Below are 27,586 nucleotides of genomic sequence, written 5' to 3'. Positions count from 1 at the left end.
GCTTCTGTGGCTAAGCAAGGAGCTTAAAGATAACACAAAGGCAAAAACTAAGGCATACCATTTGCAAAGGTCAGTGACAGGCTGGAAGATTGGGAAACTTTTGAAGACTAACAGAGGGTTATTAAAAATGAAATTAAAAGCACAAAGGTAAACTATGAAAGAAATCTAGTGCAAAATATAAAAAGAAATAGTAAAAGGGTGGCACGGTGGTTTGCACTGCTACCTCACAGCTTCAGGGACTCCGATTCAATTCCAGCCTCAGGTCACTATTTGCGTGGAATTTACACAATCCCCCATGTCTGCGCAGGTTTCCGCCAGGTGCTCTGTTTGCCTCCCATAGGTTAGGTGTGCAGGTTAGAAGCATTGGCCATGCTAAATTACCCTTTAGTGTAAGTTTGCATGGTAAATGCTGGGCTTACAGAACTAGTACGGGGGTGGGCCTGAGTAAGATGCTCTGTCGGAGAGCAGGTGCAGGCTCAGTGGGCTGAATGACCTCCTTCTGCACAGTAGGGATTCTGAGTAAAAGATTCTGTAAGTATACAAAATGAAGAGCGTAGCTAAAGTCAACATTGGTCCCTTAGAGGATGAGACAGGAAAGTTAATAATGGGGAATACAGAATACAGAAGTGGTCCCGCACTGATACTTCAACCTCTTGCCTGTCTTCATTACCTAGAAGTAAGAGAGCCCCTTCTCTTGTAGGGCCTTTTACATAGCCCAGCAAGATTCTGTCCTTGACTCTTCAAGGACATTATACCTAACACTTTAATGCTACACTAAATCAATACTACCACCCCCTCCCTCTTTCTCCCTGCCTGTCTTGTATCTTGTGAGTCAGTCCTGCCCTCTTTTGAGCCAGGTATCTGTAATTGCCACATATTTCTGTATAACTCAAGCTTCTGACACTAGGGGTCAGCCTTGTGGTTTTCGTCCTTGAATGCCTCACTTGTGTCTTGGTGACCACACCTGGGCACGAGTCTCAGAATGTGGTCTGTCCAAAATTATCGTTTGATTATAAAGCTTCCCCTGACTTTTATTCTGTGCTTTTGGCCTTGTTGAACCTTCTGTTGGGTTTGATTGAACATATTGAGTCTTTATTTAAGACTCCACAGGCTCTTTAAACTTCATCCATTGCAGTGTCAACACATTTAGGAAGTATGCATGCTGCTCATTTTTTCCATTTGATGTATAATACTCTATACCCGTCTTACATTAAATGTCATCCGTCATGTTTGGCCTGCCTACATATATTGTGTTGGACTTTTTTTTGTAGTTTCTGCATTGCTTCCTTCAATTCTAATAATCTTCCCAATTCAGTCAATTTACATTGAGATTTTAAACTCATTTTATGGGAACATTGGAATTGCAGGATAAAGAAAGGCCAATATCAATCTAGTTCACTCCACTGTCCTCATTGTCAAAAAATGCAGCTATAATGGAGATGTTGAGTAATCTTGGTGTAAAATAGAAAGCAGTAATAGCTTGATGACTGTGCTCTGTGACTTTCCACTTCACTTGTCCTTTATCAAGCCCTCTCTCTGATCAGTACCTTTACTTTAATTGTTAAACTTTGATGAACTGGCAGCAAGTATGGGAATTAAACATAAAGCACATGAAGGACGGAGGGAAGACTGAAGGAAGGAAGAGTGAAATGTGATAGAGTAATTAAAACAAAAAAGGGGGCTATTCTACACAGTTGGTCCATTCGGTCCCATTTCCCCACTCTATCCCTATAGCCCAGCAAGATTCCTTCCCTCAAATGACTATTTAATTTCCTCATTTCTGCTTCCAGCACTCTTGTAGACTGTAGAATATGGTCCACAACCCCTGCATCCCTTCCTCAAAACCTTAAACTGAATCCTGGCACCTTTGTACTGTCTGAACCTCAATCAAGTTATAGCCACACTAGAGCTTTCAAAGCTTCAGCAGAAGCTCCTTGCATTTGGACTTAATACATCAAAGTCCAAGATCCCATATGTTTTTCCAACATGTTCTCTCAATATGTCCTGCCATTTTCAAAGATCTATGCACTCATAGTCCCGGATTCCTCTGTCCCTACACCATATTTAAAATTGTGTCATTTAATCTGTGTTGAACCTCTTTATCCTTTCTGTTAAAATATGGAGTCTCACGCTTTCATGTATTAAATCCCATTTATCACTTGTCTGCCAATCCTGTGAGGTGGTCTATGAGTTGTTACACTGAATTGGTATCATCTTCACTTTGTCACACCTCCAAGTTTGGTATCATTAGCAAGTTTTGAAATTTTATTTTGTACTTCAATATCCAAGTCATTCACTTCACTCAATCCCCATGCATCCTGGATATACTCTGTTCCACCCTTTTCATTTAAAAATTTTTTTTTTTAATTTATCTTCCATCGGGAAAAAGATACATACCAACCAACTCAAGAACAGCTTCTTCCCTGCTGTCATCAGACTGCTGAATGGACTTACCTTAGATTAAGTTGATCTTTCTGTACACCCAAGCTATGACTGTAACACTACATTCTGCACTCTGTCCTTTCCTTTTCCTCTATGTACTCTATGAATGGTATGTTTTGACTGGATAGGGCAGAAGAAACAATACTTTTCACAATATTCCAACACATGCAATAATATCAAATAAAATACACCATCTGTTTTTAGTGATTTATCATGTTCTTTATCCCCTCCCTCATCCAAGGGGTGCTGGTTTTGGTCTCCTGCTGTTGGAATGGAGTTAGCCTGAATCTGAGACCTGTCCTTCTTTAACGATCAGTAATTGTTCCAACACAGTTTTTCTTGTTAACCTTTGATTCAGTTTTACCCAGGCTGGATCCCTTCTCATCCCATTGAGGTTTGCCATTTTCCAGTTTAGAAGCTCTACTCCTCTTTGCACTTCTCTGTTACTAATCTAAACCTTATGACACAATGATCACTCTTATCCAATGTCCTCCGACTGCAAATGTTTCCTTCAATGGACACATGGTGAATGCTGTGGGAAATAGAAAAATGTAATGCCAGATTTGTACGGTGCTTTTCACACCCCAGGTTGTTCCAAAGCCTTTCTTCAGCTTCCATGAAGCACTTTTGAAGTGTATTAATTGTTGTAACATTAGAAGTATGGCAAGCAAGTCAGTGCAGAGCAATCTCCCACAAACAACAAGGACCAAGTATGTTTTTTTAATGTTGTTTAAAGGTTAGATATTGGCTCGGACATAAGGGAAAATGCTTCTGCCTCCCTTTGAAGACACTGTGGGATCTTTTCTGTCCACTTAAGAGGGAAGATGAGTCCATTGGTCAACATCTTGGGTAAAAGATGGCATCTCTGAAGAGTGGCTCCCTTTTTGTACAATGTTAGGAGAGTCAACCAGACTTTTGTGTTCAAGTCTCCGGAATGAAACTTGAACTCTAACCATCAAGGTGAGATTGCTCCCCACTGAGCCATAGTGAACACAGCAGCAGGCATTGTTTGCAGGAATGGGATTGGCACATTGTGGAGGAAGTCAGTCAGTGCGCTCCCCACTCTGAGAATACTTGATTCTAATACAGCGTGACTGAAGTGGAATCTGTTCACGTTAACCTCATTGCCATGAGCTCCAGTCTTATAAAGTCTGCATATGGTTTACAGATAATGCTGAGATGATTTCAAATAAAAAAACATTACTTTTTTCGCAGCTCGACTGAGGTAGATGACATGATTCGGAAATCCACCAATCTCCTGCTGACCAGGACGCTGAGCAATTGTTTACAGAATGTTATCAAGAAGCAGCATGTTGGACTCACTGAGGTGAGTCACCCCAGAATTCTTCTAGTCTTTGTGTATCTTCTTAGAATCATAGAACATAGAATCCTAGAACCCTACAGTGCAGAAAGAGGCCCTTTGGCCCATCGAGTCTGCACCAAACACAATCCCACCCAGGCCCTACCCCCATGTCCCTACATATTATACCCACTAATCCCTCTAACCTACACATTCCTGGACACTAAGGGGCAATTTCTTAGCGTGGCCAATCAACCTAACCCAGACATCTTTGGACTGTGGGAGGAAACCGGAGTACCTGGAGGAAACCCACGCAGACACAAGGAGAATGTGCAAACTCCACACAGACAGTGACCTGAGCCGGGATTCGAACCCAGGACTCTGGAGCTGTGAAGCAGCAGTGCTAACCACTGTGCTACTGTGCCCACCCTTCCTGTTTAACAGGTAGGTGCAAATTCAGTTTGATTATAGCACAGAAACTTGCCCTTTGTGCCAACTGCTCCATGTCAGTATCTGTAGGGAGAGAAAAAAGCTGATGTTTGGAGTCCAGATAACCCTTTGTCAAAGTGAAAAGGCATAGAAAGTGGGAGATATTTATACTGCAGGGTGAGGGGATGAAAGGTGAGTCATAGCCACAGAAACCAGGGGGAAAGGCTGCTAATGGCAGTCTATAGACAGAATAGAAGGTGTGAATGGCCAAACGCACGAGAAGCTGGAATCAGAGGGTAAACTGTAATAGATGAAGATGTGAGGGGAGTTAGGCAGGGTTCTCTTTTGGCTTCAGATTCCAGCATCCACAGTAATTTGTTTTTATTTTAGCTCCGTGTCAGTGCTTATGACCCAAGCCTTTTTCCACCATTCTTCATTTAGCTCGTACACAATCCTGTTTCATTCCTTTTTGAACACAATGGATATCTCTTGAAATTGATATATTTTGGTGCAATTTTATTGTTGGGAAAGGTGTGTTTTCTTGATGCTGTTGGAGAAATTAATACATTTCAGCATCACCTCTCCATTCTATCTACGCCATTAGCCATCCTCGCCAAACCACTCTGCTAGCCCTTCAGGGCAGTAATAGCTTGGGATAAAGAGTAAAGCTCGCTCTATATTGTCCCATCAAACACCCTCAGGGTGGTTATAGTACAGGTTAGAAACAGCGTAAACAATGCTTTATATTGTCCTGTCATATTCCCAGGACAGATAGAAACCTCCTTGGGCAATTAGAGCACAGGGTTAGATACAGAGTAAAGCTCCCTCTACACTGTCCCATCAAACACTCCCAGGACAGGTACAACATGGGGTTAGATGAAGACTAAAGCTCCTTCTACACTGTTCCCATCAAACACTCCCAGGACAGATACAGCATGGGAATAGATATAGAGTTAAGCTCTCTCTAAACTGACCCTATCAAACGCTCGCAGAACAGATACAGCACAGGGTTCGATACAGAGTAAAGCTCCCTCCACACTGCCCCCATTAAAAACTTCCAGTACAGGTGCAGCACAGGGTTAGATACAGTGCAAAACTCCCTCTACACTGTCTCCATCAAACACTCCCAGGACAGGTACAGCACGGGGTTAGATACAGAGTAAAGCTCGCTCTACGCTGTCCCCATCAAAAACTATGTGGAGATGCCGGCATTGGACTGGGATAAACACAGTAAGAAGTCTCACAACACCAGGTTAAAGTCCAACAGGTTTATTTGGTAGCAAAATCCACTAGCTTTTGGAGCGCTGCTCCTTCGTCAGGTGAGTGGGAGTTCTGAACTATAGGTGGGAGCTATACAATAACCATCAGGGGTATAGACACACAGAGGGACCTGGGTGTGCAAGTCCACAGATCCTTAAAGGTGGCAGCACAGGCGGAGAGGGTGGTGAAGAAGGCATATGGTATGCTTGCCTTTATTGGACGGGGCATAGAGTATAAAAGTTGGCATATGATGTTGCAACTATATAAAACGTTGGTTAGGCCACATTTGGAATTCTGCATCCGGTTCTGGTCGCCACACTACCAGAAGGACGTGGAGGCTTTGGAGACAGTACAGAAAATGTTTACCAGAATGTTGCCTGGTATGGAGGGTCTTAGCTATGAGGAGAGATTGGATAAATCTCCTCAGGGTTGTTCTCCTTGGAAAGACGGAGGATGAGGGGTGACCTAGTAGAGGTGTATAAAATTATGAAGGGGATAGATAGGGTGAACAGTGGGAGGCTTTCTCCCAGGTCGGAGGTGACGAACACAAGGGCTCACAAATTCAAGGTGAAGGGGGCAAGGTTCACACAGATGTCAGGGGAACGTACTTTACACAGAGGGTGGTGGGGGCCTGGAATGCACTGCCGAGCAAGGTGGTTGATGTGGACATGCTGGAATTGTTTAAGACTTTTCTAGATAGCCACCTGAACAGACTGGGAATAGAGGGATACAGACGAATGGTCTAGTTGGGCGCATGAGCGGCACAGGCTTGGAGGGCCCAAGGGCCTGTTCCTGTGCTGTATTGTTCTTTGTTCAAACAAACCTGTTGGACTTTAACCTGGTGTTGTGAGACTTGTTACCATCAAACACTCCCAGGACAGGTACAACACGGGGTTAAATACAGGGTAAAGCTCCCACTACACTGTCCCCCCATCAAACACTCCCAGGACAGGTACAGCACAGGTTAGAGACAGAGCAAAGTTCTCTCTACACTGTCCCCATCAAACACTCCCAAGGCAGGTACAGCACGGGGTTAGATACAGAGTAAAGCTCCCTCTACACTGTCCCCATCAAACACTCCCAGGACAGGTACAGCACAGGTTAGAGACAGAGTAAAGCTCCCTCTACACTGTCCCCATCAAACACTTCCAAGGCTGATACAGCACAGTTTGGATGTATAAGCAGAATATAATATGGGCAGATATGAACTTGTCCACTTTGGCAGGAAGATTGAGAAGCAGTATGTTATTAAAATGGAACGAGATCACAGAATTCTGAGGTACGGAGGAATCTGGGTGTCCTGGTACGTGTATCATAGAACATTAGAGTGCAGCTGCAGCAAGTGATTGGGAAGGCAAATGGAATGTTGTTGTTTATAGAAAGGGGAATGGAATATAAACTTAGGGACGTTTTGCTGCAGTTGTTCAGGGCATTGATGAGACCACATTTAGAGTACTGTGTACAGTTTTGGTCTCCTTATTTCAGAAATAATTCAAATCTGTGAGAAGCTGTTCAGAGAAGATTTACTCAGCAAATACCTGGGGGACGTCCTGAGAAGAATAAAACATTTTCTTATTGAAACATGTCAGATCCTGAGGGGACATGACCGGTAGATGCTGAGGGAATGTTTCCTTTTGTGAAGTGAATAGAACTAGTCGTTACTGTTTAAAAAGGTAAGCCGGAGATGAGAATTTGTTTTTGAGGTTCATGAATCTCTGGAACATTGTTTCCCAGAGAGTGGTGAAGGCGGGGTCATTGAATATTTTTAAGTCAGAGGTAGGTAAGAGCGGCGTAGGCTTGGCAAGCCGAAGGGCCTGTTCCTGTGCTGTGTTGTTCTTTGTTTTGTTTGCCACCGTACTGCCACATCAAAGGGTGTAGTGGGTAGACTGGAAAGTAGAGTTGAGGCCACAAAGCGTGATCTTATCAAATGGCGAAGGAGGCTCAAAGGGCTGAATGGCCTACTTCAACTCTTAATTTGTATGTTTGTTGGTAAATTGGCACATCTGATAGTGCAGCACTCCATCTGTACTGCAGTGGAGTGACTGCCTGGATTGCAAGCTCTGGAGCTACCGGTGAGTCAGTACAGTTTGGATGTAGAGCTTCCCAGCCCCAGCAATGTGCAAGTCCTCCCAAGCTGAAGATCTGACAATAATTGAATTCGGCATGAACTTCTGGAACAGTGCCAAAATTAGAGTTTCATTGTGCCACATGTCACCCAGTAAATATTTTCATGACATTGTTGTCATTTCTTTTCTGTTAATTGTGGCTTCAAATGAATTTATTGCATTGTTTGGAAATCCAAACAATGCAATACAAATTTATTTATACAAATAAATTCCAGATTAAAGCTCATTTAATTTGTTTTTGTTTAATTAGTTTCTCCCCCCCTGCCCCCCCCCCCCCAACATTTTTTAACCAGAGAAATTTCATATGTTGTGATGGCTTCTGTCATGAATGTCCTCTTGTTAAGCTAGATGTTTCACATATGACTATATTTCCATTTCCAAACCAATCTGGTTATAAATTCGACCCAGAGATCCTGTATGCTTCACATGGACCGGGGAGCGGTTAGCTGGATGGCAGAATAACACTCAATGTCATGTGTTCAATCCCCATCCCATCTGTGCTAGTTGATAGAAACCTACCTCCTCACCTTGTCCGATGCTTATAGGTTGGTGTCCCTCAAGGTATGTGTAACCAATTGCCTTTCTCTCATGGAAGGATTCCTTTGTGCGCTATGGCTAATTGCCTAATATGGACAGCATGCACACTTCCTCAATGGAACGCTCTCCCTGTCACTCAGTCCAAAGAACTAAGATGCAATAAAGCTGGAGATGACCAGTTTCAGTGACTATTAGACTGCCAGTCCCTAGAATTGAGAAGCAAGATTCTGCTCACTCTTCTTTAGTATTTAACCCTCTTCCCCTCCTCACCACCCAAACCAAACAACAATTACTTACACTTATACAGTATCTTTAACATACAAAACCTCGAGTATTGCTGAAGGAGGACACATGATGCCAAAGCTTTCAGGACAATTTGCAAAAATACCAAATGTAAAGGGAACAACATCAATAACCTCAGTGGCACGGTGATTAGCACTGTTGCCTCACAGCATCAGGGACCCAGGTTCAATTCCCGCTTGGATTACTGTCTGTGCGGAGTCTGCACGTTCTCCCCTTGTGTGCATGGGTTTCCTCCGGGTGCTCCAGTTTCCTCCCGCAGTCCGAAAGACGTGCTGGTTAGGTGCATTGGCCATGCTAAATTCTCCCTCAGGATACCCGAACAGGCGCCGGAGTGTGGCGACTGGGGGATTTTCACAGTAACTTCATTGCAGTGTTAATGTAAGCCTACTTGTGACACTAATAAATAAACTTAAACTATACTTCATGAGAAGATAGTGCTGATTGGTTAGCAGGTGGACTCTGATTGGTAGAGCTGTTGCCATGGAGAATGCAAGATGACCACAGGCTGCTCTGCCCTTTGGGGGTTGGGGGTGGGGGAATGGGGGGCACGGGAGGCAGCTGACTGGTGGTGATTTAATCTGAGTATCACCACACCTGAGGTGAGGGAGAAGGTTGAGAAAGTGGAACCTTCATGAATAACCTCAGTTGATACGGGAATTGAACCCACGCTGTTGCTGTCACTTTGCATTACAAACCAGCCATCCAGCCAACTGAGCTAACCAACTCCCAGTGCACCAGTTCACTGATGACTGACAGTTAACTGCCAAGCTTTGTTTAGATTAAAATAAGCTAAGTTGATTCTGACTGGTCAAGGCATTGCCCTGGTGAATGGACCAGATGGTTTAGTTGAAAAATGTGCATTGTTTATGTATAATGTTATATGTAATGTACTTTCTGCTGAAAAGGACAGGGCCCTGTATTTTGATACATTTAGCTTTTACCACGTGTAAGTAAGCCACACCAATTGGTTGTCGGTGTAATTCTTGGTGCACTCAGGATTGATTAGCAAATGGTGTCCAATTGTGGAATCATATCTAAGAGAAGACCACCCAAGGAGCTTCACAGTGGTCTAGTAGGCAAAATTAATGATGGGTACCCTAAGGTTTGGTCAAGCAGTAGTTTCAAGGAGCATACTAAAGGAGCAAAGAGAGCTGGCGAGGTTTAGAGAGGGAATTGCAGAGCTTAGACCCAGGCAGCTGGAGGCAGGGCTCTGAGTGATGGAATGGTTCAAATTGGGGAAGCTTGACGGACAGGTTGTGCAGAGATCTTCACTCAGAAAGAAAACTCAGTTGAAAGTTCATGAGATATAGGAGCAGAGTTAGGCCATTCAACCCATTGAGCCTGCTCTGTCATTCAACCATGGCTGATATGTTCCTTATCCCCACTTTCCTGTCTTCTCCCCATAACCCTTCAACCCATTACCAATTAAAAATCTGTCTGACTCCTTAAATTTATGCACTGTCCCAACATCCACCACACTTTGGGATATAAGAACATAAGAAATAGGAGCAGGAGTAGGCCATCTAGCCCCTCAAGCCTGCCCCGCCATTCAGTAAGATCATGGCTGATCTGAAGTGGCTCAGTTCCACTTTCCCGCTTTCTCCCCATAACCCTTAATCCCCTTGCCTACCAAAAACCTATCTACCCGTGTCTTAAATATATTTAGCGAGGCAGCCTCCACCACATCAATGGGCAGAGAATTCCAGAGATTCACCACCCTTTGAGTGAAGAAGTTCCTCCTCAACTCCATTCTAAACTGCCCCCCCCCCTTATCTTGAGGCTGTGCCCTCTAGTCTTGCTGTCCTTTCTGAGTGGGAAGAATCTCTTTACCTCTACCCTATCCATCCCCTTCATTATCTTATACATCTCAATAAGATCCCCCCTCATCCTTCTAAACTCCAACGAGTACAAACCCAGTCTATTCAGCCTCACTTCATAGTTCAATCCCCTCATCTCCGGTATCAAATTCCTATCAAATTTTACGATAGCAAATTCCTTCGGGAGAAATAGTTTCTCCTCAACTCTGTTTTAAATTTGCTACCCTTTCTCCTAAGACCATGATCTCTCGGCCTAGAATGCCCCACAAGAGAAAGCATCCGCTCCATGTTTACTTTATCCATACCTTTTATCATCTAATAGATAAAAAGGGAGACTCCTCAGCAGATTGCAACCTGCTGAAACTAAAGGATTCAATTCCTAGGGTTTCTGAAACTTCAGCATTCAAAATTGGCAATGTGTTGACAAGGCTGGCTCACTGTTTTATCACTAGAGAGAAAATCCTCCAAGCTGTCTTACAAAGTACTCATTTTCCCTTTATTCTCTTTCTACCATTCAATCATTGGTTAGGTAATGAAATACATTGTAAACGTGGACCATCGACAACCCAGCTGCAGCCTTGGTTATCTTCCATATTCTGATTGAAGATACGTACAACATCTTCACCAGTGATGGAGTGTACATGCTTTGGGTAGGGGCGGGTGATCACGCCGTTCTTTGATCTGTGAATAAAGTAGTTGTGCTGAAGTTGGAGAATTTTTTTACGAGCTCCCATACTTTCCTTATCTGTACATGTTCAGCTGGGTGTCTCACACTCTCTGATTGAGCCTCTCAGGTGTGCTAAACCTGTTCAGTTGAAGAGGCCAGTGATTCCTTTCAAAGAGTAGGATCAGGCCATTAGCACTCCCTTTTGTATGGAATCGCTTAATCAACACCCAATTACACCATCGCTAGTCCTGCGGGAAGCGAGGAAAATCTTTTCATTACTTACCCCTGTAAGTAGTCTCACAGCACCAGGTTAAAGTCCAACAGGTTTATTTGGTAGTGCGAGCTTTTGGAGACCTGCCCCTTCATCGGGTCAGTACTCACCTGATGAGTGAGCAGCGCTCCGAAAGCTCGTGCTACCAAATAAACCTGCTGGACTTTAACCTGGTGCTGTGAGACTTCTCACTGTGCCCATCCCAATCTAACGTTGACATCCCCACATCTTAGTTACCCCTGCATCATTATCTGTTTCATAAAAAGGGAAACCCTCCATCAGTACTGAACAAGTGAGAAACTCACTATTCGAGCTCTTTGGAAAGGAAAGATCTCTCAGTCCATTGTAATTCCGGCAACTGCTGCCAATGCATGGTCAGCACATGCTCAAGGTATGTGCATGTACACACATCGAGCACTGGTGTCACCCTTATTTCTGAGTACGCTTCTGTGTGTGCCAGAAATGACTTCACCACACATTACAACACCATTGTATCGGAAAAGCAACGGAGGGTGGGAGTATGAGGAATTTGGGATAGGAACCCAGACGGGTTTTTCCAACAACTGACAATTTTTTATTGAATTCAAATTCTACCACCTGCCTTGGCGAGATTAATCCAGAAACTCAGCGAATGTTCTGGGGACTTGGGTTCAAATCCTGCCACTGATAGGTGTGGAATTTGAATTGAATAAAAAAAATCTGGAATTAAGAATCTACTGATGACCATGAAACCGTTGTTGGAAAAACCCACCTTGTTCACTAGTGTCCTTTAGGGAGGGAAATCTGCTGTCCTTGCCGGTCTGGCCTACATACCCACAACAATATGATTGACTGTCAGCTGGCCTTGGGCAATTAGGAGTGGGCAATAAATGCTGGCCAGCCAGTGACACCCATGTCTCACAAATGAATTTTAAAAAATGGAAAGAGCAGAGAATAGCGGCAAAGGGAGTGGAAAAAGCATGGGGAAACCTCACAGGGAGTGGGTGGGGGAGGGACAGAGGAAATTGGGGAGTGAAATGGCAAAGGAAGCTGGGAGAAGTGGAGCAAGTGTCAAAGGAGAAGGGACGGGGGCAGGTGGATGTGTGTTGCGTTTTTTCACTGTTTTTCAGACTTCTAAAAGATTGGACTTTGAAACAATTTTTTTTCTCTCAACTGTGATGGTTTGGTTTGCAGCAGCATAATGCAGGCAGCTGCCCAGTACATTGCTGACAGTGATATCTCAGGCATGAACACCGAGAGTGTGTCCTGTGTGCTTGTGACACAGCAGCCCTTTCAGTCACTGCTCTGCCTACTTTGCAGCTGGAAGGAGAAAAGGTGCATTTTGCTGACATTTTATGACTTCATCACAACTGCAGCGCATTGGCAGCAAAATCTAATACAAATCTAAGAAGCTAATGGTGTTGTTGAATTAATTGCTGGTCAGATAATCCCAGTGGGTTGAATTAATTCTGGTCACCAGGTCATGGGGAGAGGATTATGCTCCTAGAAGTTGGCAAAAAAGGAGCAACAGATGTTCGTGAGGGGAAAGGTCAAGGAAGTTCGCTTTATTTCCTTTAGAGAAAAGGAGGCATTTTGGGGACAGAGGTTGGTGACATTCAAAGTCGATCCAGGTAAATTAGTTTGTTGACTTGAAGGATTCGGATCCCAAAATAAGGAATTTATGGGCCTGAAGGGAAGTCAGGCCGCAGTTTCATCTTACAGCAAGAACTTGCATTTGTATTGTACCTTTAACTGAATAAAAACATCCCAATGCACTTCACATAAATTCATCCAACAAAACCTGTCACTGGGCCACAGGAAGAGGTTTGGGTCAGGTGACTCAAATGCGTGGTAGGTGAGAAATGATAAATCTGTACTATGTCTCAATGGCAGTAATTTAGCTTCCAAGCCAGATGCTTGTGGCCTCCTCCACCACTTATGCACATGACGAAAAGGGATTGGTATAGGCTAGTGGGTCATTGTTTTTGTAACTGGTCGGCGCAACATCGTGGGCCGAAGGGCCTGTTCTGCGCTGTAATGTTCTATGTTCTATGTTCTATCTCTGGCAACACGAGATTAGAGAAATACTGAGGGAGTGCTGCAGTGTCAGAGAAGGTCTAGTATGCCCTCTCAGAGCTTTGTCGAAGTTTAGACAGTACTATTTTGAAGAAGAGCTGGTACGCTGGTCAGTATTTATTCCTTTCTGAGTACCAGCAAGGCTGTTGGTTCATCCTTTTACTCCTTGCTGTTTGTAGGAACCTGCTGCATACAACTTGGCTGCTGAATTTCACTAAATGACAGCATTGATTGGGGCATCACGCTGGTACTGCTGCCTCACAGCACCAAGGGTCCCGGCTTGGGTCACTGTCTGTGCGTTTTCCCTGTGTCTGTGTGGGTTTCCTCTGGATGCTCTGGTTTCCTCCCACACTCCAAAGCTGTGCTGGTTAGGTTGATTGGCCATGCTAAATTGCCACTTAGTGTCAGGATGATTAGTAATGTAAATATGTGGCGTTATGGGAATATGGCCTGGATGGAATCGTGGTTGGAGAACACTTGATGGGCCAAATGGCCTCCTTCTGCACTGTAAGGATTCCGTGACTACACTGAAGTATTAATTGGCTGTTAACCCTTTTGGGATGCCATGAGATCCTCTAAAGGGCTACATCAGCATAATGTTTTCCTTGCGCTACAAAACAGTGGTCAGGCACCAATTAGAGCACAGTGTCAATTATTAGATGTTTCCATATGGGAGTAACAACACTTTGCATTTATAATTTGTAGGTATAATTATTACAAATTATTACAATTACAAACGTATGAATTAGGAGTAGGTAACTCGGTCCCTGGAGCCTGCTTTACCATTCAGTAAGATCATGACTGGTTTGCTTTTAACCTCAACTCCACATGCTCACCCAATAACCTTTTACCCCTTGTTTATCAAGAATCTATCTCGCTCTGACTTAAAAATATTCAAAGACTCTGCTTCTACTGTCTTTTGAGGAAGAGAGTTCCAAAGACTCACCACCTTCTGAGAGAAAACATTTCTCTTCATCTCTTCAAGGAGCAACCCCTTATTTTTAAACAGTGACCCCCGTTCTAGATTCTCCTGCAAGGAAACAACTTTTCCATATCTACCCTGTTAAGTCCCCTCAGGATCTTATTTTTTCTTTATCCATTCTATGGGACAATGCATTGCTGGCTGGATCAACATTTATTGCCCATCTCTAACGGCCCTCCATTCATGGGCATTTGGGAAACAACCACATTGCCGTGGATCTTGAGTCACATGCCGGCCAGACCAAGTAAGGACAGTGGATTTCCTTCCCTAAAGGGCATCAGTGAACCAGACAGGTTCTTATGACAAACAACAATGGTTTCATGGTCATCATTAGACTTTTAATTCCAGATTTGTATTAAACTCAAATTTCACCATCTGCAGTGGTGGGACTTGAACCCTGATGCCTGGATTTTGTCCTGAGTCTCTGGATTACAAGTCCAATGACAATACTACTATTTCACTGCCTTCCTTTACTCAAGTCACTTCTTATTTTTCTAAACCTCAGCAGATACAAGTCTAGCTTGTCCAACCTTTCCACATAAGACAATCCACCCATTCCAGGTATTAGTTTTGTCAACCTTCTCTGAATTGCTTCCAACATATTTACAACCTTGTATGCAAATTGCAATTTGCACTGTTAAAAAAAAACCTCACCATTTTTTGCAGGCGGTTCATAACATAGGCTCTGTTCCAAAGAAGGTAAATCAGTGGGACAATAAACAACTTAATGTTTTATAACTGAATACTTGGAACATTTGAAACAAAATGGATGAATTAGTTGCACAGATAGATGTAAAGGGGTACGATATAGTTCGCATTACAGAGACATGGCTCCAAGGTGAGCAAGGATGGGAATTAAACATTGAGGCTATTCAGTGTTTAGGAAGGACAGATGGAAAGGAAAAGGTGGTGGATTGCATTGTTGATTAAAGATGATATCGATGTGATATTGAAGAAAGATATTAGCATAGATGAAGTGGAATCTGTATGGGTCGAGCTAAGAAATAACAAGGGGCAAAAAATATTGGTGGGGGTGATATACAGACCACCAACCTGTAGTGGTACTGTTGGGAAAAGCATGTTACATGGATAAGATGGATAAAGAGGGATATGGGCCAAATGTGGCAACTGGGACTTTAAGGATTTTTGAAAAAGGATGGCATGGACAAGTTGGGCCAAAGGGCATGTTTCCATGCTGTAAATCTCTATGACTCCATAACTCTATTAGACAGGAATGCATGTGTTAAAGGAACATCTGTGATTATGGATGACTTTAATTTGCATATAGATTGGGAGAGCTAAATTAATCACAGTACAAAAGAGAAGGAATTTCTGGAATGCATACGGGATAGTTTTCTGGAGCAATATGTTGAGGAACCAGCAAGGGAACACGCTATTTTGGACTTGGTGTAGTGCAATGAGAAAGGCAACCTAGCTGTGAGAGAACCCTTGGGGATGAGTGGCCATAATATGGTAGCATTCTTTGTCAAGGTGGGTGATGATGTAGTTGATTCTGAGACCAGGGTCCTGAATCTCAATAAAGGGAACTATAATGGTATGAGGCATGAAATGGGCATGATAGACTGAGAAACATTACTGAAAGACAGCGGACAGGCAATAGCAGCCATTTAAAGAACAAATAGGTGAACTCTAGAAGTTGTTTATTTCTTTTGACACAAGAGTGGGAAGGGAATTGTGGCCAAACCACGGCCTACAAGGGAAATCAGAGATGGTATCAATTCAAGGAAGAAGCATTCAAATTGGCAAGAAAAAACTATAGGCTGAGGATTGGGAGCAGTTTAAAATTCAGCAAAGGAAGACCAAGGGATTGATTAAGAAGAGAAAAATAGAGTATGAAAGTAAGCTAGCAGGAATCATAAAAGCTGACTGTAAAAGTTTCTATAGATATGTAAAGAGAAGAAGATTGACAAAAACGAATGTAGGCCCCTTACAGTTAGAAACAGAAGAAATCATAAAGGGGAATAAAGAAATTTGTACTTTGCTTCAGTCTTCACAAAGAAAGACATGAATAATGTACCAAAAGTGCTGAGAGAAACATGTTTTAGTGAGCAGCTGAAAGAAATCAGCATTAGGAGAGAAATGATTCTAGGGAAATTGATTGGATGGAAGATGGATATATCTCCAGGTCCTGATAATCTTCATCCCTAAGTACTTGAAAAATTGGCCCTCGAAATAGTAGATCCATTGTTGGTTATTTTCCAAAACTTTTGGACTCTGGAATAGTTCCTACAGATTGGAGGGTAGCTAATGTAAGCCCGTATTCAAAAAGGGAGGTAGAGAGAAAACAAGGAACTATGGACCAGTGAGCTTAACGTCAATTGAGATGGAGGAGATTAGAAATATTGGGAGGGGTGAGCTATGATATATTTTGAATATGAGATATTTCCCTCTGATTCATTGACCTATTGACTCCAGTTTTGCTGAAGCTCTTTGATGCATTTGGTCAAATGTGGCCTTGATATCAAGGGCAGCCACTCTTGTCTCCCTTCTGGAAGTCAACTCTTTTGACTATATTTGAACCAAGCTGTAATGAGCTAAATGAGCAGATTGTTGCTAAGCAAATGCCACTTTGATGCACTGTTGATGTCCTTTCTATCACTTCACTGATCATTGATAGTAGACTGATGGGGCAGTAATTTGCCGGATTGGAGTTGTCCTGCTTCTTGTGTACAGGAGATGCCTGGGCAATTTTCTATATTGCCAGATAGATGCTAGTGTTGCAGATATAATGGTACAGCTTGGTTAGAGGCGCTGCATGTTCTGGAGCACATGTCTTCAGGATTACTGCCGGATTCTGGAGCACATGTCTTTGGTACTATTGCAGGAAAATTGTCAGCACCCATAGTCTTTGCAGTTTCTAGTGCCTTCAGCTGTTTCTTGATATCATGTGAAGTGAATTGAATTGGCTGAAGACTGACGTCTGTGACACTGGGGACCATGATGTAGAGATGCTGGCGTTGGACTGGGGTAAACACAGTAAGAAGTCTCACGATACCGGGAAGGAACCTTCCACACACCTGATGAAGGGACACCGTTTCTGAAAGCTTGTGGATTACTATCAAATAAACTGGTTGGACTCGAACCTGGTGTTGTGAGACTTCTTACACTGAGGATCTACAGAGGAAACTAAGGTGGATCATCCAGTGATTACTTCTGGTTGAAGATTGTTGCAATTACTTCAGCACCATTTTTTCCACTGATGTCTGGGTTCCTCCATCATTGAGGATGGAAGTATTTGTGGAGTCACCTTGTGGAGTTGATGGCCAGGGAGAAGGATGGAATGTTTAGTCAGTGATAAAAGAATGTCTTCAGTTTTTTTGCAATATTTAAAGGGGCAGTTGCAACTTCTACAAGACCAGGATCTCTGATGAGCTGTTTGACAACAGTGTCAGAAAAGGAATGAAAAGTAGACATCGATCAAGTAGAACTGGTTGTGATATACTTGGAAGTGGACCAACTTTGGACAAATGATTGCCAAGGGGCAGAGTATATGTGAACAAGAAGGCAATGCTAGATTGATGGGAGACTTCAGAGGATGTTGGCATAAAAGGAAAGGTAAAGTCGCCATAATTCCAGTTGACCTTGGCTGCTCTCCCCTTTGAGGAGGAGAGCTGACTGGTGGTGATTTAACCTGAGGGTCACCACACCTCAGGCGAGGGACAAAGTTGAGAAGGTGGGACCTTCATAAATAACCTTAGCTGGTACAGAAGTTGAACCCGTGCTGATGTTTGCATTGCACTGCATCACAAAGCCAATTGAGCTAATCTGGAATCAGGCCAACCTCTCCATGATTCGTGGTTCATGGTCTCAGAGGAGTCATCTATCATAATCTAGATTTAGGAACCATCTGAAAGGCAAGTTCAGAAGGTTTGACCTGTTTGTGCTAACTCATGCCCCCTAGCCACTCCCCCATGTCACCTCATACTGTCCCTGCCAATTTGTGATGTATTTTTTGTCTGTGAGCCCAGTCCAATAAAAACATTCTATTTCGACAACAGAAGTGAATTGTTGGATTTGCTTGATTGACCACTCTGAATGGTTATAATAACAAAATGTGCTGGATAAACTCAGCAGATCTGGCAGTATCTGTGGAGAGAGAAACAGAGTTAACATTTCAAGACTATATGACCCTTCTACAGGACTGAAGAGGGAGATGTTCTTTCTAAGACCTGTTTCGTTAATGTGTCGATGTGGACGTGAACAAGATTAAGAGGATTGTTAGAAGCCTCTGTTTTGATACTTCAGTAGTCTTTTTGATTGATACTTTAATGGGGTTGTAAGAACAGTGTTTTTCAAAAGAAAATTTGTGAATGAGAATAGATTTTTCTTCTCTCTGTACTTGCCATCATTATTTCATGGGTCATTGGTTATGTAAGTAGCGCATACTGGATGAATGGGCATGGAAGAGGCATGAATGGGCATTGAGCGGCATGGAGAGTATGATGGGTTATGGGGAATGGCGGAGGGGCTTGAGTTGGCATTGATTTGGCATGGAGAGTGTGAATGGTTATGGGGAGTATTGGGTGGGCTGAGTTGGCGTGGAAGGTATAAGGAGCGAGGAGGGATTCAGAGTAGAAGTCTAAAATCTTATGACACAAGTGAGGCGAAGGCCCAGGGACCCAAGACTGTCTAACCAATCTACTTCAGCACACGCCCCAACCCAGTGGCCACCCATGTTCTGCTTCCAGGGTTGTCCATCTCCATCCCAAACTCTTTCCCTGCCAGAGCAAGAATCTTGTATATTGGGGCTCTTCTTTACCAAGGTAGTTCAAGCGAGTCGGGAAGCCTCTGCCTTGGCTATCAAAATCTGGCTTAAGTTCTTTGGTAAGAAGTCTTACAACACCAGGTTAGAGTCCAACCAGTTTATTTGATAGTAATCTCACAAGCTTTCAGAAACGGTGTTCCTTCATCAGGTATGTGGAAGGTTCAACGCCGGCATCTCTACAACATTAAGTTCTTGGGAACAGAGGAAGCCAAGTGAAGTTTTACTCAGTCTTTTTTAAATGTTCAGCATTTTGTCAGTGAATAGGGAAAGACTATTTCCTCCTGTTGGAAAGTCAGTGAGTGTCGTGAATTTAATCTTGTGACTAGGTAAGTAATGAGAGAGGTTAGGATGGTGGAGCATCTAATATTTTGCTGCAGGACGGGGTGAAACAGGACTACTTTTTTTAAAGGAAATCAGAGAAAGATACAGGCGTGTGAGGAGAATGCAGGGCAGGGGGAACTAGTTGTGAATTGCTCAAGTAAAGATCCTGTATGAGGAATTACATTGCCCAGAATTATGACAGTCAAGCCATCATACCTGCTGTGTCTTTGGATGAGAGTTTGCCAAATAGTCCCAATCCCCATGCTATTTTTCCATAACTGTACATTTTCTCCTTAAGTATTTACCAAATTCTCTTTTGAAAGTTACTATAGATCTGCTTCCACCACCATTTAGTGCAGTGTGGTGGCACAGTGGTTAGCACTGGTGCCTCACTGTGCCAGGATCCCAGGTTCATTTCTGGCTTCGTGTGACTGTATGGAGCCTACACATTCTCCCCGTGTCTGCATTGGTTTTCTGCGGATGCTGCAGTTTCCTCCCACGCACCAAAGCTGTGCAGGTTAGGTTGGTTGGCCATGCTAAATTTCCCCTTAATGTCAAAGGGATTAGCAGGGTAAATACGTGAGGTTATGGGGATAGGGCCTGGGTGAGCTTGTTGTTGGTACCGGCTTGATGGGCCAAATGGCCTCCTTCTGCATTGAAAGGATTCTGTGAGCGGCATGGTGGCACAATGATTAGCACTGCTGCCTCACAGCACCATGGACCTGGGTTCGATTCCCGGCTTGGGTCACTGACTGTATGGACTTTACACGTTCTCCCCATGTCTACGTGGGTTTCCTCCAGGTGTTCCGGTTTCCTTCCACAGTCTGAAAGACATGCTGATTAGTTGCATTGACTCGAACAGGCGCCAGAGTGTGGCAACTCATGGAATTTCACAGTAACTTCATTGCAGTGTTAGTGCAAGGGTTACACTAATAAATAAACTTTAACTTTATGATTCTAATGTGGTTCATTGCAGATCATAACTTGTGCAACAAGTTATGATTCCACTTACGGTAGGTTGAAGAAATCACCTTCTATGCTGTAATTTACTATTTTTCATTTAAAGGTCACATATAGAGAAGGATTTCAGATGGTAAACCTGAAGGGTGCATTGTCCATTAACCAGCTCACTCCTCCCGTTCCCTTTGCAGCTTGTACAGATTATCATTAACACAACACATCTGGAGCGATCCTGCAAGTTTCTGGAAGAGTTCATCACAAACATTACCAATGTACCTCCTGAGACCATTCATGCCACCAAGCTGTATGGAACAGCCACCTTCAAGGTAAGGCATGTCTGTACACTGTGTGCCACAAGCATTTAGGCAGAACTCCTGTAAAATCAAATTAGTTGGACTGTGTCTGTACAACCCTGGAATTATCCTCTTGATGCACCTATACCAACAGCTCAAACAGCCCTTCGCATTTTCCACAGCGACAGCCAGGGATGACATTAAACGTCAACCACCCCCTCTTCTGGAATATTATCTTTTTTCCAGTAATGTCATTGCATCTTCCAAGGTCCACATCAACAGGCACATGGAACACCAGCTTTAGTCACAACAGGGCAGCTCTCTTAGTGATACATGGGAACATCAGGTTACATTGTGTGCTCAGGATCTGGCTGTTTCCCTTCAATATAAATCCCTAATTAGTTTCCGCTTACTCCCATTAATAACTTTAATACACGTTCCCCATAAGAATTCCATGCCTGTTGACAGAGTAAGTAAAGGGAAACTGTTCCATTGCCATTATGAAGCAGATGACACAGATTTGACAAAAGAATGATGGTGGGTAGTGGATGGCGGGGGAGAGTCGGGGGGTGTGGTGGGAAAATGAGATTTTTTTTCAGTCAATGAGCTGTTGGTATCTGGAATGCGCAGCATGAAAGACTGGTGGAAGCGGATTCAGCAGCAACTTTGAAAAGCCAATTGGGTAAATATTTGAGATGGAGAACTTTGCAGGACCCTGGGGAAGAGAAGCAGGACAGTGGAACCAATTGGAAAGCTCTTGTCAGACCCAGCACGAGCACAAGGGGCTGAATGTCTGCTTTCTGCACTGCAAGGTTCTCAAAGCTACTGGAGATATTTCTGTGGTTGTGATTTCTGTTTTGACATTGACTAGTTTGCTGTGTCCATGTGAAACATAAGCCACCAGCCGGCAGTGTTTGACGAGAATGTTTGGGGTATTTATATTTGCACAGGACTGTCGGCATGCTGCAGAGGAGGAGATCTACACAAAGCTAAACCAGAAGATTGACCAGTTCCTGCAGCTGGCGGACTATGACTGGATGAGAGCAGAACCCAATGGCCATGCCAGTGATTACTTAGTCGACCTCATTGCTTTCCTACGCAGTACGTTTGCTGTGTTCACGCATTTACCGGTGAGTACAACCATTTAAAACCTGCAATGCACCCATTTCTTCTTCGAGGAAGAAAAATGTCCCTACCTGTCGATCTTCTTTCTCGGAAATGCTGGTCATTACTCCAGAGGCAATTCTGCAGAAACTACCAGGTCTCTTGTACCTAAATGGCGGGTGAATTGTGGATGGCTGAGTGGAGTTCTGTCCTCACCTAGTGCCCTTATATCTGGCTAATTTAGTTTTTCTGAATCATCGTCACTGTAGTAATGTAAGAAATGTGGTAGCCAATGTACAGGCAGAATATCGGTTTTGATTGGGGAATAAGTATTGCCCAGGGCCCTGGGAGATAGTGTCAAGACATCTTTTACTTCCACCCAGTATGATAAATGAGTTTGATGTATCAACCAAAAAACGGTATTTCTGAAAGTTCAGCTCTCTCTCAGCTTTCTCTTTCACTTAGCTAGCCACCTTCCTCAAATTATTGCCTTTCTAGTCTCCTCTGTGTCCCCTGCACCCACCGCCCCCCAAACCCAATCATACAGCTGAGCCATGGTGCCATGGACTTGGCTCCAGCCACCACTCTCATCAGTATTCAGAACTCAACACTGGTTGAAGAATGAAAAATGTATTCGAGAGACTCCTGTGCCACCTGCCTGTTTCTTCTTGACTGGTGAACACCCATTCCCTGTCTCCCTGCACAGTCTTAAGCTGCAGGGAGACCACATTTATAAACGCTAAAAGCTCACAACCTCAGGGTCGCATCAGTGATGCCACCTGCTGCTCAAGCTTCAGAATTGGTCTCAGGTCTGCCTTGCAGAGATCCCATTCCGGAGCAGAGGGACATTGGAGCAGGAGTCAGTCATTTAGCCCACTGATCCCCCTCCACTGTTCAACACAATCATGGCTGATCATTCACTTCGGTGCATTCTTCCCCACACTATCCCCAATTCTCTTTACATCATTGGCGTCAGGGCATTACAGTACTTAGCACTGCTGCCAGGGATCCAGCTTCAGTTCCGGCCTCGGGTAACCATCTGGGTGAAGTTTGCACGTTCTCCCCTTGTCTGCATGGGTGTCCTCCAGGTGCTCCGGTTTCTTCCCACAGTCCAAAGGTGTGCAGGTTAGGTGGATTGGCCATGATCAATGCACCAGGTGACGGGGATAGGATGGGGTAGGTGAAACATTAACCTGATGTCGTGACTGTCCTTTAAGGAGGATGTAAAAGATCCCATGGCAAAGGGTGGCCGTTATTGATGGCTTCCTGGCCATCACTTATTCCTCAACCAGTGTCACTGAAAGCAGGTTATACTTTTATTTTTGAATGTCTCACTGGATGGATTGACAACACAAACTCTGTCATGGGGATTTAAGCTGCTCAGCAAACATTGTACGATAGTTGAGATAGAATTCCATCTTGAGCATCACTTCTTGAGCATTTGTGTCAGGCTAAAACAAATGGAGCATAAGAGTCGACTACTGATAAAGACTACTGCCCCATCATTGCCAACAGTCACCACTTCATCGCCACAGAAAATGGCAAATTATTTCCTGGGTCATTCTCATAGTGCGATCTGTTGGCAGATCATCGAGATGCTGAAGTTACAAACCCTGTGTACCCACAACCTGTCTTCCGATTGCAGCCATTGGAACCTTCTGGTCATTGTCAGGTTGCTGTTGCAATGAGTTTGGGAGGAGTTTCAACTCGTTCCTTATTGGCAAAAGTTGGAAGCAAAAGACTGCTTTTAATTAAACCTCAAAACAGCTGTTCCCTTGCTTCAAAACTTGACCTTTGAATTTCCAATTGAGGTCACCCTTGAGGTCTTTGAGTGACAATTATCAAACTCTGGGTGGTTTATCAAAGTGTTTCCCAGCCCTCAAACTTGAATTTCCTAAAACAGTTAGGTAACTGCCTCCTCTCTGTGGACTGCCATTAGCAGCCTTTCCCCTCATTTTTGTGGCTATGACACAGCTTTCATTCCCTCCACTGCAGTATAAATATCTCCCATTTTCTATTCCTTTTGGCTCTGACAAAGGGTTATCTGGATTCGAAACGTCAGCTCTTCTCTCTTCTTACAGATGCTGAGATTTTCCAGTACTTTCTCTTTTAGTCTCAGATTCCAGCATCTGTGGTAATTTGCTTTTATCCAGTAGATAACTGCCTCGATCGGACAAGGAGTGAGAGGGTTACAGAACAGGTCATCGTCTACTGCAGTGGCTATACTGGGAAAGAGTAGGGCCAAGGATAGCATCGTGCTTTGAGCTCTGTTGTTTAGCTGATAAATATACACTGGAAACATTTAAATGGAAGTAATGAATATTTATTTAAATTAGAACAGTTTTTTTTTTAGATATTGTTTACGCTTCAGAGAGTTCCAAATTCACTGAAGAACTGCTCTGTTAAAAGAAAAACCAAGGTTGCATTCAGATTGTACCTTTCACAGGTTGTTCCAAAGCAAGCACGTCACTATTCATTAATTCTTTCTGACAGTCACGGCTGCTTTGTGGTTGCAGGTTGGCACACCACATAAAACCACAAGTAACAAATGAGTGGACTGGCCACTGTTTGTTCAGATAGCTATCTGCTCGTGTTTGTAGTGAGTCTTGAACTCTGCAGAGCAGGATGAGAATGCTAATAACTGAATTAAGCCCGCATGGAGGCCGGAATCTCACCACCGTTCAAGCTAGTGGGATTTCCCCATCCCGTCGCAGTGAGCGGGGATTTGGCTAGCCGCCAAATTTGCTGCAGTGAATGTGGCGTGCGCGGTAGGTAGCCAAAGAATCTCACAAACATCCAACAAGAATTCAAGATGTCACCGTATGAGGAAAGATTGAGCAACTTGGACCTATACCCATTGCATTTAGAAGGTTATTTTTTTGAAAACACGGGATCTTGAGATGACTTGACAGGGTGGGTGCTGAGAGGAGGTTTTCCCTTGTGGGGGGAATTGAAAACTATTGGACACAGTTTAAAAGTTGGGCGTCTCTCCTTTAAGACCGAGATGAGAAATGTTTTCTTTCAGAGAGTCGTTAGTCTTCGGAATTTTCTTCCCAAGAGAGCAGTTGAGGCTGGGTCATTGAGTATATTCAAGGCTCAGTACAAAAACGTTTGATAAACAAGGGACTCGAGGGTTATGAGGGACTGACAGGACATTGGGCTTGAGGCCACAAGCAGATCAGCCATAATTTTATCAAATTGCAGAGTAAGGTAGAGGGGCTGAATAGCCTTCTGCTGTTTATAATTATTGTCTTCTTGTATCCCTGAATGACCTGCATCCAAAAAAAATTGGAGTATTTTCTACACACTGCAACCCCATATTGAGTGCTTGGTGTATTTTTGGTGCTGTTGATAGAGGAATGTTGGCCAGGAGCACATTCTTAGGCCCTGGTACTATATTTTGCTTGAAAATTTGATTTGATTTATTATTGTCACATGTGTTAGTATACAGTGAAAAGTATTGTTTCTTGCGAGCTATACAGACAAAGCATACTGTACATAGAGAAGGAAGGAGACTGCAGAGTGTATTGTTACAGTCATAGCTAGGATGCTGAGAAAGATCAACTTTATGCAAGATAGGTCCATTCAAAAGTCTGACAGCAAAAGGGAAGGAGTTGAAACAGTTGCTCCGTGACCTCAGACTTTTCTATCTTTTTCCCGCCAGAAGAAGATAGAGAATGTCTGGGGTACGTGGGGTCCTTACTTGTGCTGGCTGCTTTTCTGAGGCAGCGGGAAGTGTAGACAGTGTCAATGAGTGGGAGGCTGATTTGAGTGATGGACTGGGCTTCATTCACGATCGTTTGTCGTTTCTTGTAGTCTTAGACAGAACAGGAGCCATACCAAGCTATGATACAACCAGAAAGGATGTTTTCTGTAGTGCATCTGTAAACGTTGGTGAGAGTTGTAGCGGACATGCCAAATTTCCTTAGTCTTCTGAAAAACTAGAGGCATTGGTGGGCTTTCTTGAGTATGGTATTTGCGTGGAAGGACCAGGACAGGTGGTTGGTGATCTGGATACCTAAAAACTTGAAGGTCTCAACCATTTCTGTTTTGTCCCCATTGATGGAGACATGGGCATGCCCTCCACTACAGTTCCTGAAGTCAATGACAATCTCCTTTGTTTTGTTGACATTGAGGGAGAGATTATTGTTGCTGCACCAGTTCATCAGATTCTCCATCTCATTCCTGTACTCTGTCTCATCATTATTGAGATCTGACCCACTATGGTGATGTCATCAGCAAACTTGAAAACCAAGTTGGAGGGGAATTTGGCCACACAGTCATAGGTGTATAAGGAATATAGTGACGGGCTGAGGGCACAGCCTTGTGGGGCACCGGTGTTGAGGATGATGTTGTTGCCTATCCTTACTGATTGTGGTCTGTGAGTTAGGAAGTTCAAGATCCAGTCGCAGAGAGAGGAACAGAGTCCCGGGGCATGGAGTTTGGAGGTGAGTTTTGTAGGAAAAATGCTGTTGAAGCTGAGTTGTTGTAGATAAATAGGAGTCTGACATAGATGCCTTTGTTATCTAGGTGTTCCAGGGTTGAGTGCAGGGCCAGGAAGATGGCGTCTGCTGTGGACCTGTTGCGATGGTCGGCAAACTTAGTGGATCCAGTGAGTCATTTCCAACAGTGCAGCGCTTTCTCTGCACTCGGATTATGAGTTCACACCCCATTCAGAGGCAGACCGATTCACTGATCCAAGCTGACCCTAGTTCCTGCTTTTTGAACCTTCTGGTCATTACTCTAATTTATTTAACAGCTGTGGATTTTCAAAGGCATGAAATTTGAAGGGAGATGGTTCAGTGGTCTGGGCTCCCCTTGAGGGATTTCATTAATAACCCAGAGTTACAGTGGTAGGGGATTCAATTGTAAGGAGAACAGACAAGTTTCTATGGCTACAGAAGAGACTCCAGGATGGTATGTTGCCTCCCTGGTGCCACTGAACAGCTGCAGGGCATTCTGAAGGGGGAGAGCAAACAGACAGAGACCATGGTACATATTGGTACCAGAGATATGGGTAGGTAAAGGGATGAGGTCCTGTAAGCAGAATTTAGGGAGCTAGGAAGTAGATTAAAAAACAGAGCTCGGAAGATAGTAATTTCTGGATTACTTCCGATGCAGTGTGGTGCAGGAGAGATCACTTTAGATTTCTGGGTCATTGGGACCATGTTTGGGGACAGTGGGACCTGTATAAGATGGATGAGTTGCATTGGAACTGAAATGGAACCAGTGTCATAAGAACATAAGAAATAGGAGCAGGAGTAGGCCATCTAGCCCTTCGAGCCTGCCCCGCCATTCAATAAGATCATGGCTGATCTGTTGTGGCTCAGTTCCACTTTCCCGCCCTCTCCCCATAACCCTTAATCCCCTCTCTTATCAAGAACCCATCAACCCGCTTCTTAAAAATATTTAGCGAGGGGAGGTTTATGAGTGCTGTTGTGGAGGGTCTAAACTAACTTAGCAAGAGAGTGGGATCTAATGGGTTACCATTCTGACCAGAAAATCAACTGGACCAACCAGACAAGTGTGGTAGTTGCAAGATGAGCACGTTAGAGACTGAGACTTCTGTAGTGAGTAACTCATCTTCTGACTCCTCAAAGCCACAATACAAGGCACAAGTCACGACTGTTATAGAATTTGCCTGGATGAGTGTAGTTCCAACAATATTCAATACAATTCAAGACAATGCAGGCTACATGATTGACACTTCATCCACTACCTTCAACATTCACTCCCTACACCATCTACATGCAGTGCTAGCAGTGTGTGTCACCTACAAGATGCACTGCAGGAACTCACCAAAACTCCTTTGACAACATCTCATAAACCCACAACCTCACCGAAGGAGAGAAGGAGAAGTGGGTTGGTACCAAAGATATAGGTAGAAAAAGGGAATGAGGTCCTGCAAGTAGAATTTAGACAGCTAGGAAGTA

At 43.7% G+C, this 27,586-nt stretch overlaps 1 protein-coding gene across 2 annotated transcripts in view; it reads left to right on the top strand.

Moving 5' to 3' along the window:
* LOC145344932 (exocyst complex component 6B) overlaps positions 1–27,586 on the top strand; it is a 595,965-nt gene that overhangs the window by 428,156 nt on the left and 140,223 nt on the right. For both annotated transcript variants that reach the window (XM_080192414.1, XM_080192326.1), the window contains exons 16-18: positions 3,658–3,769; positions 20,448–20,582; positions 21,500–21,679. In XM_080192414.1, the coding sequence (XP_080048540.1) occupies positions 3,658–3,769; positions 20,448–20,582; positions 21,500–21,679 (427 nt within the window). The remainder of the gene's footprint in view (positions 1–3,657; positions 3,770–20,447; positions 20,583–21,499; positions 21,680–27,586) is intronic.

Source organism: Carcharhinus amblyrhynchos, chromosome 1 (genome assembly GCF_965287045.1).
Source record: "Carcharhinus amblyrhynchos chromosome 1, sCarAmb.v2.hapA, whole genome shotgun sequence".
Classification (NCBI taxonomy): Eukaryota; Metazoa; Chordata; class Chondrichthyes; order Carcharhiniformes; family Carcharhinidae; genus Carcharhinus; species Carcharhinus amblyrhynchos.
Note: the sequence above shows the minus strand (reverse complement) of the source record. Positions and strands in the feature narration are given on the sequence as shown.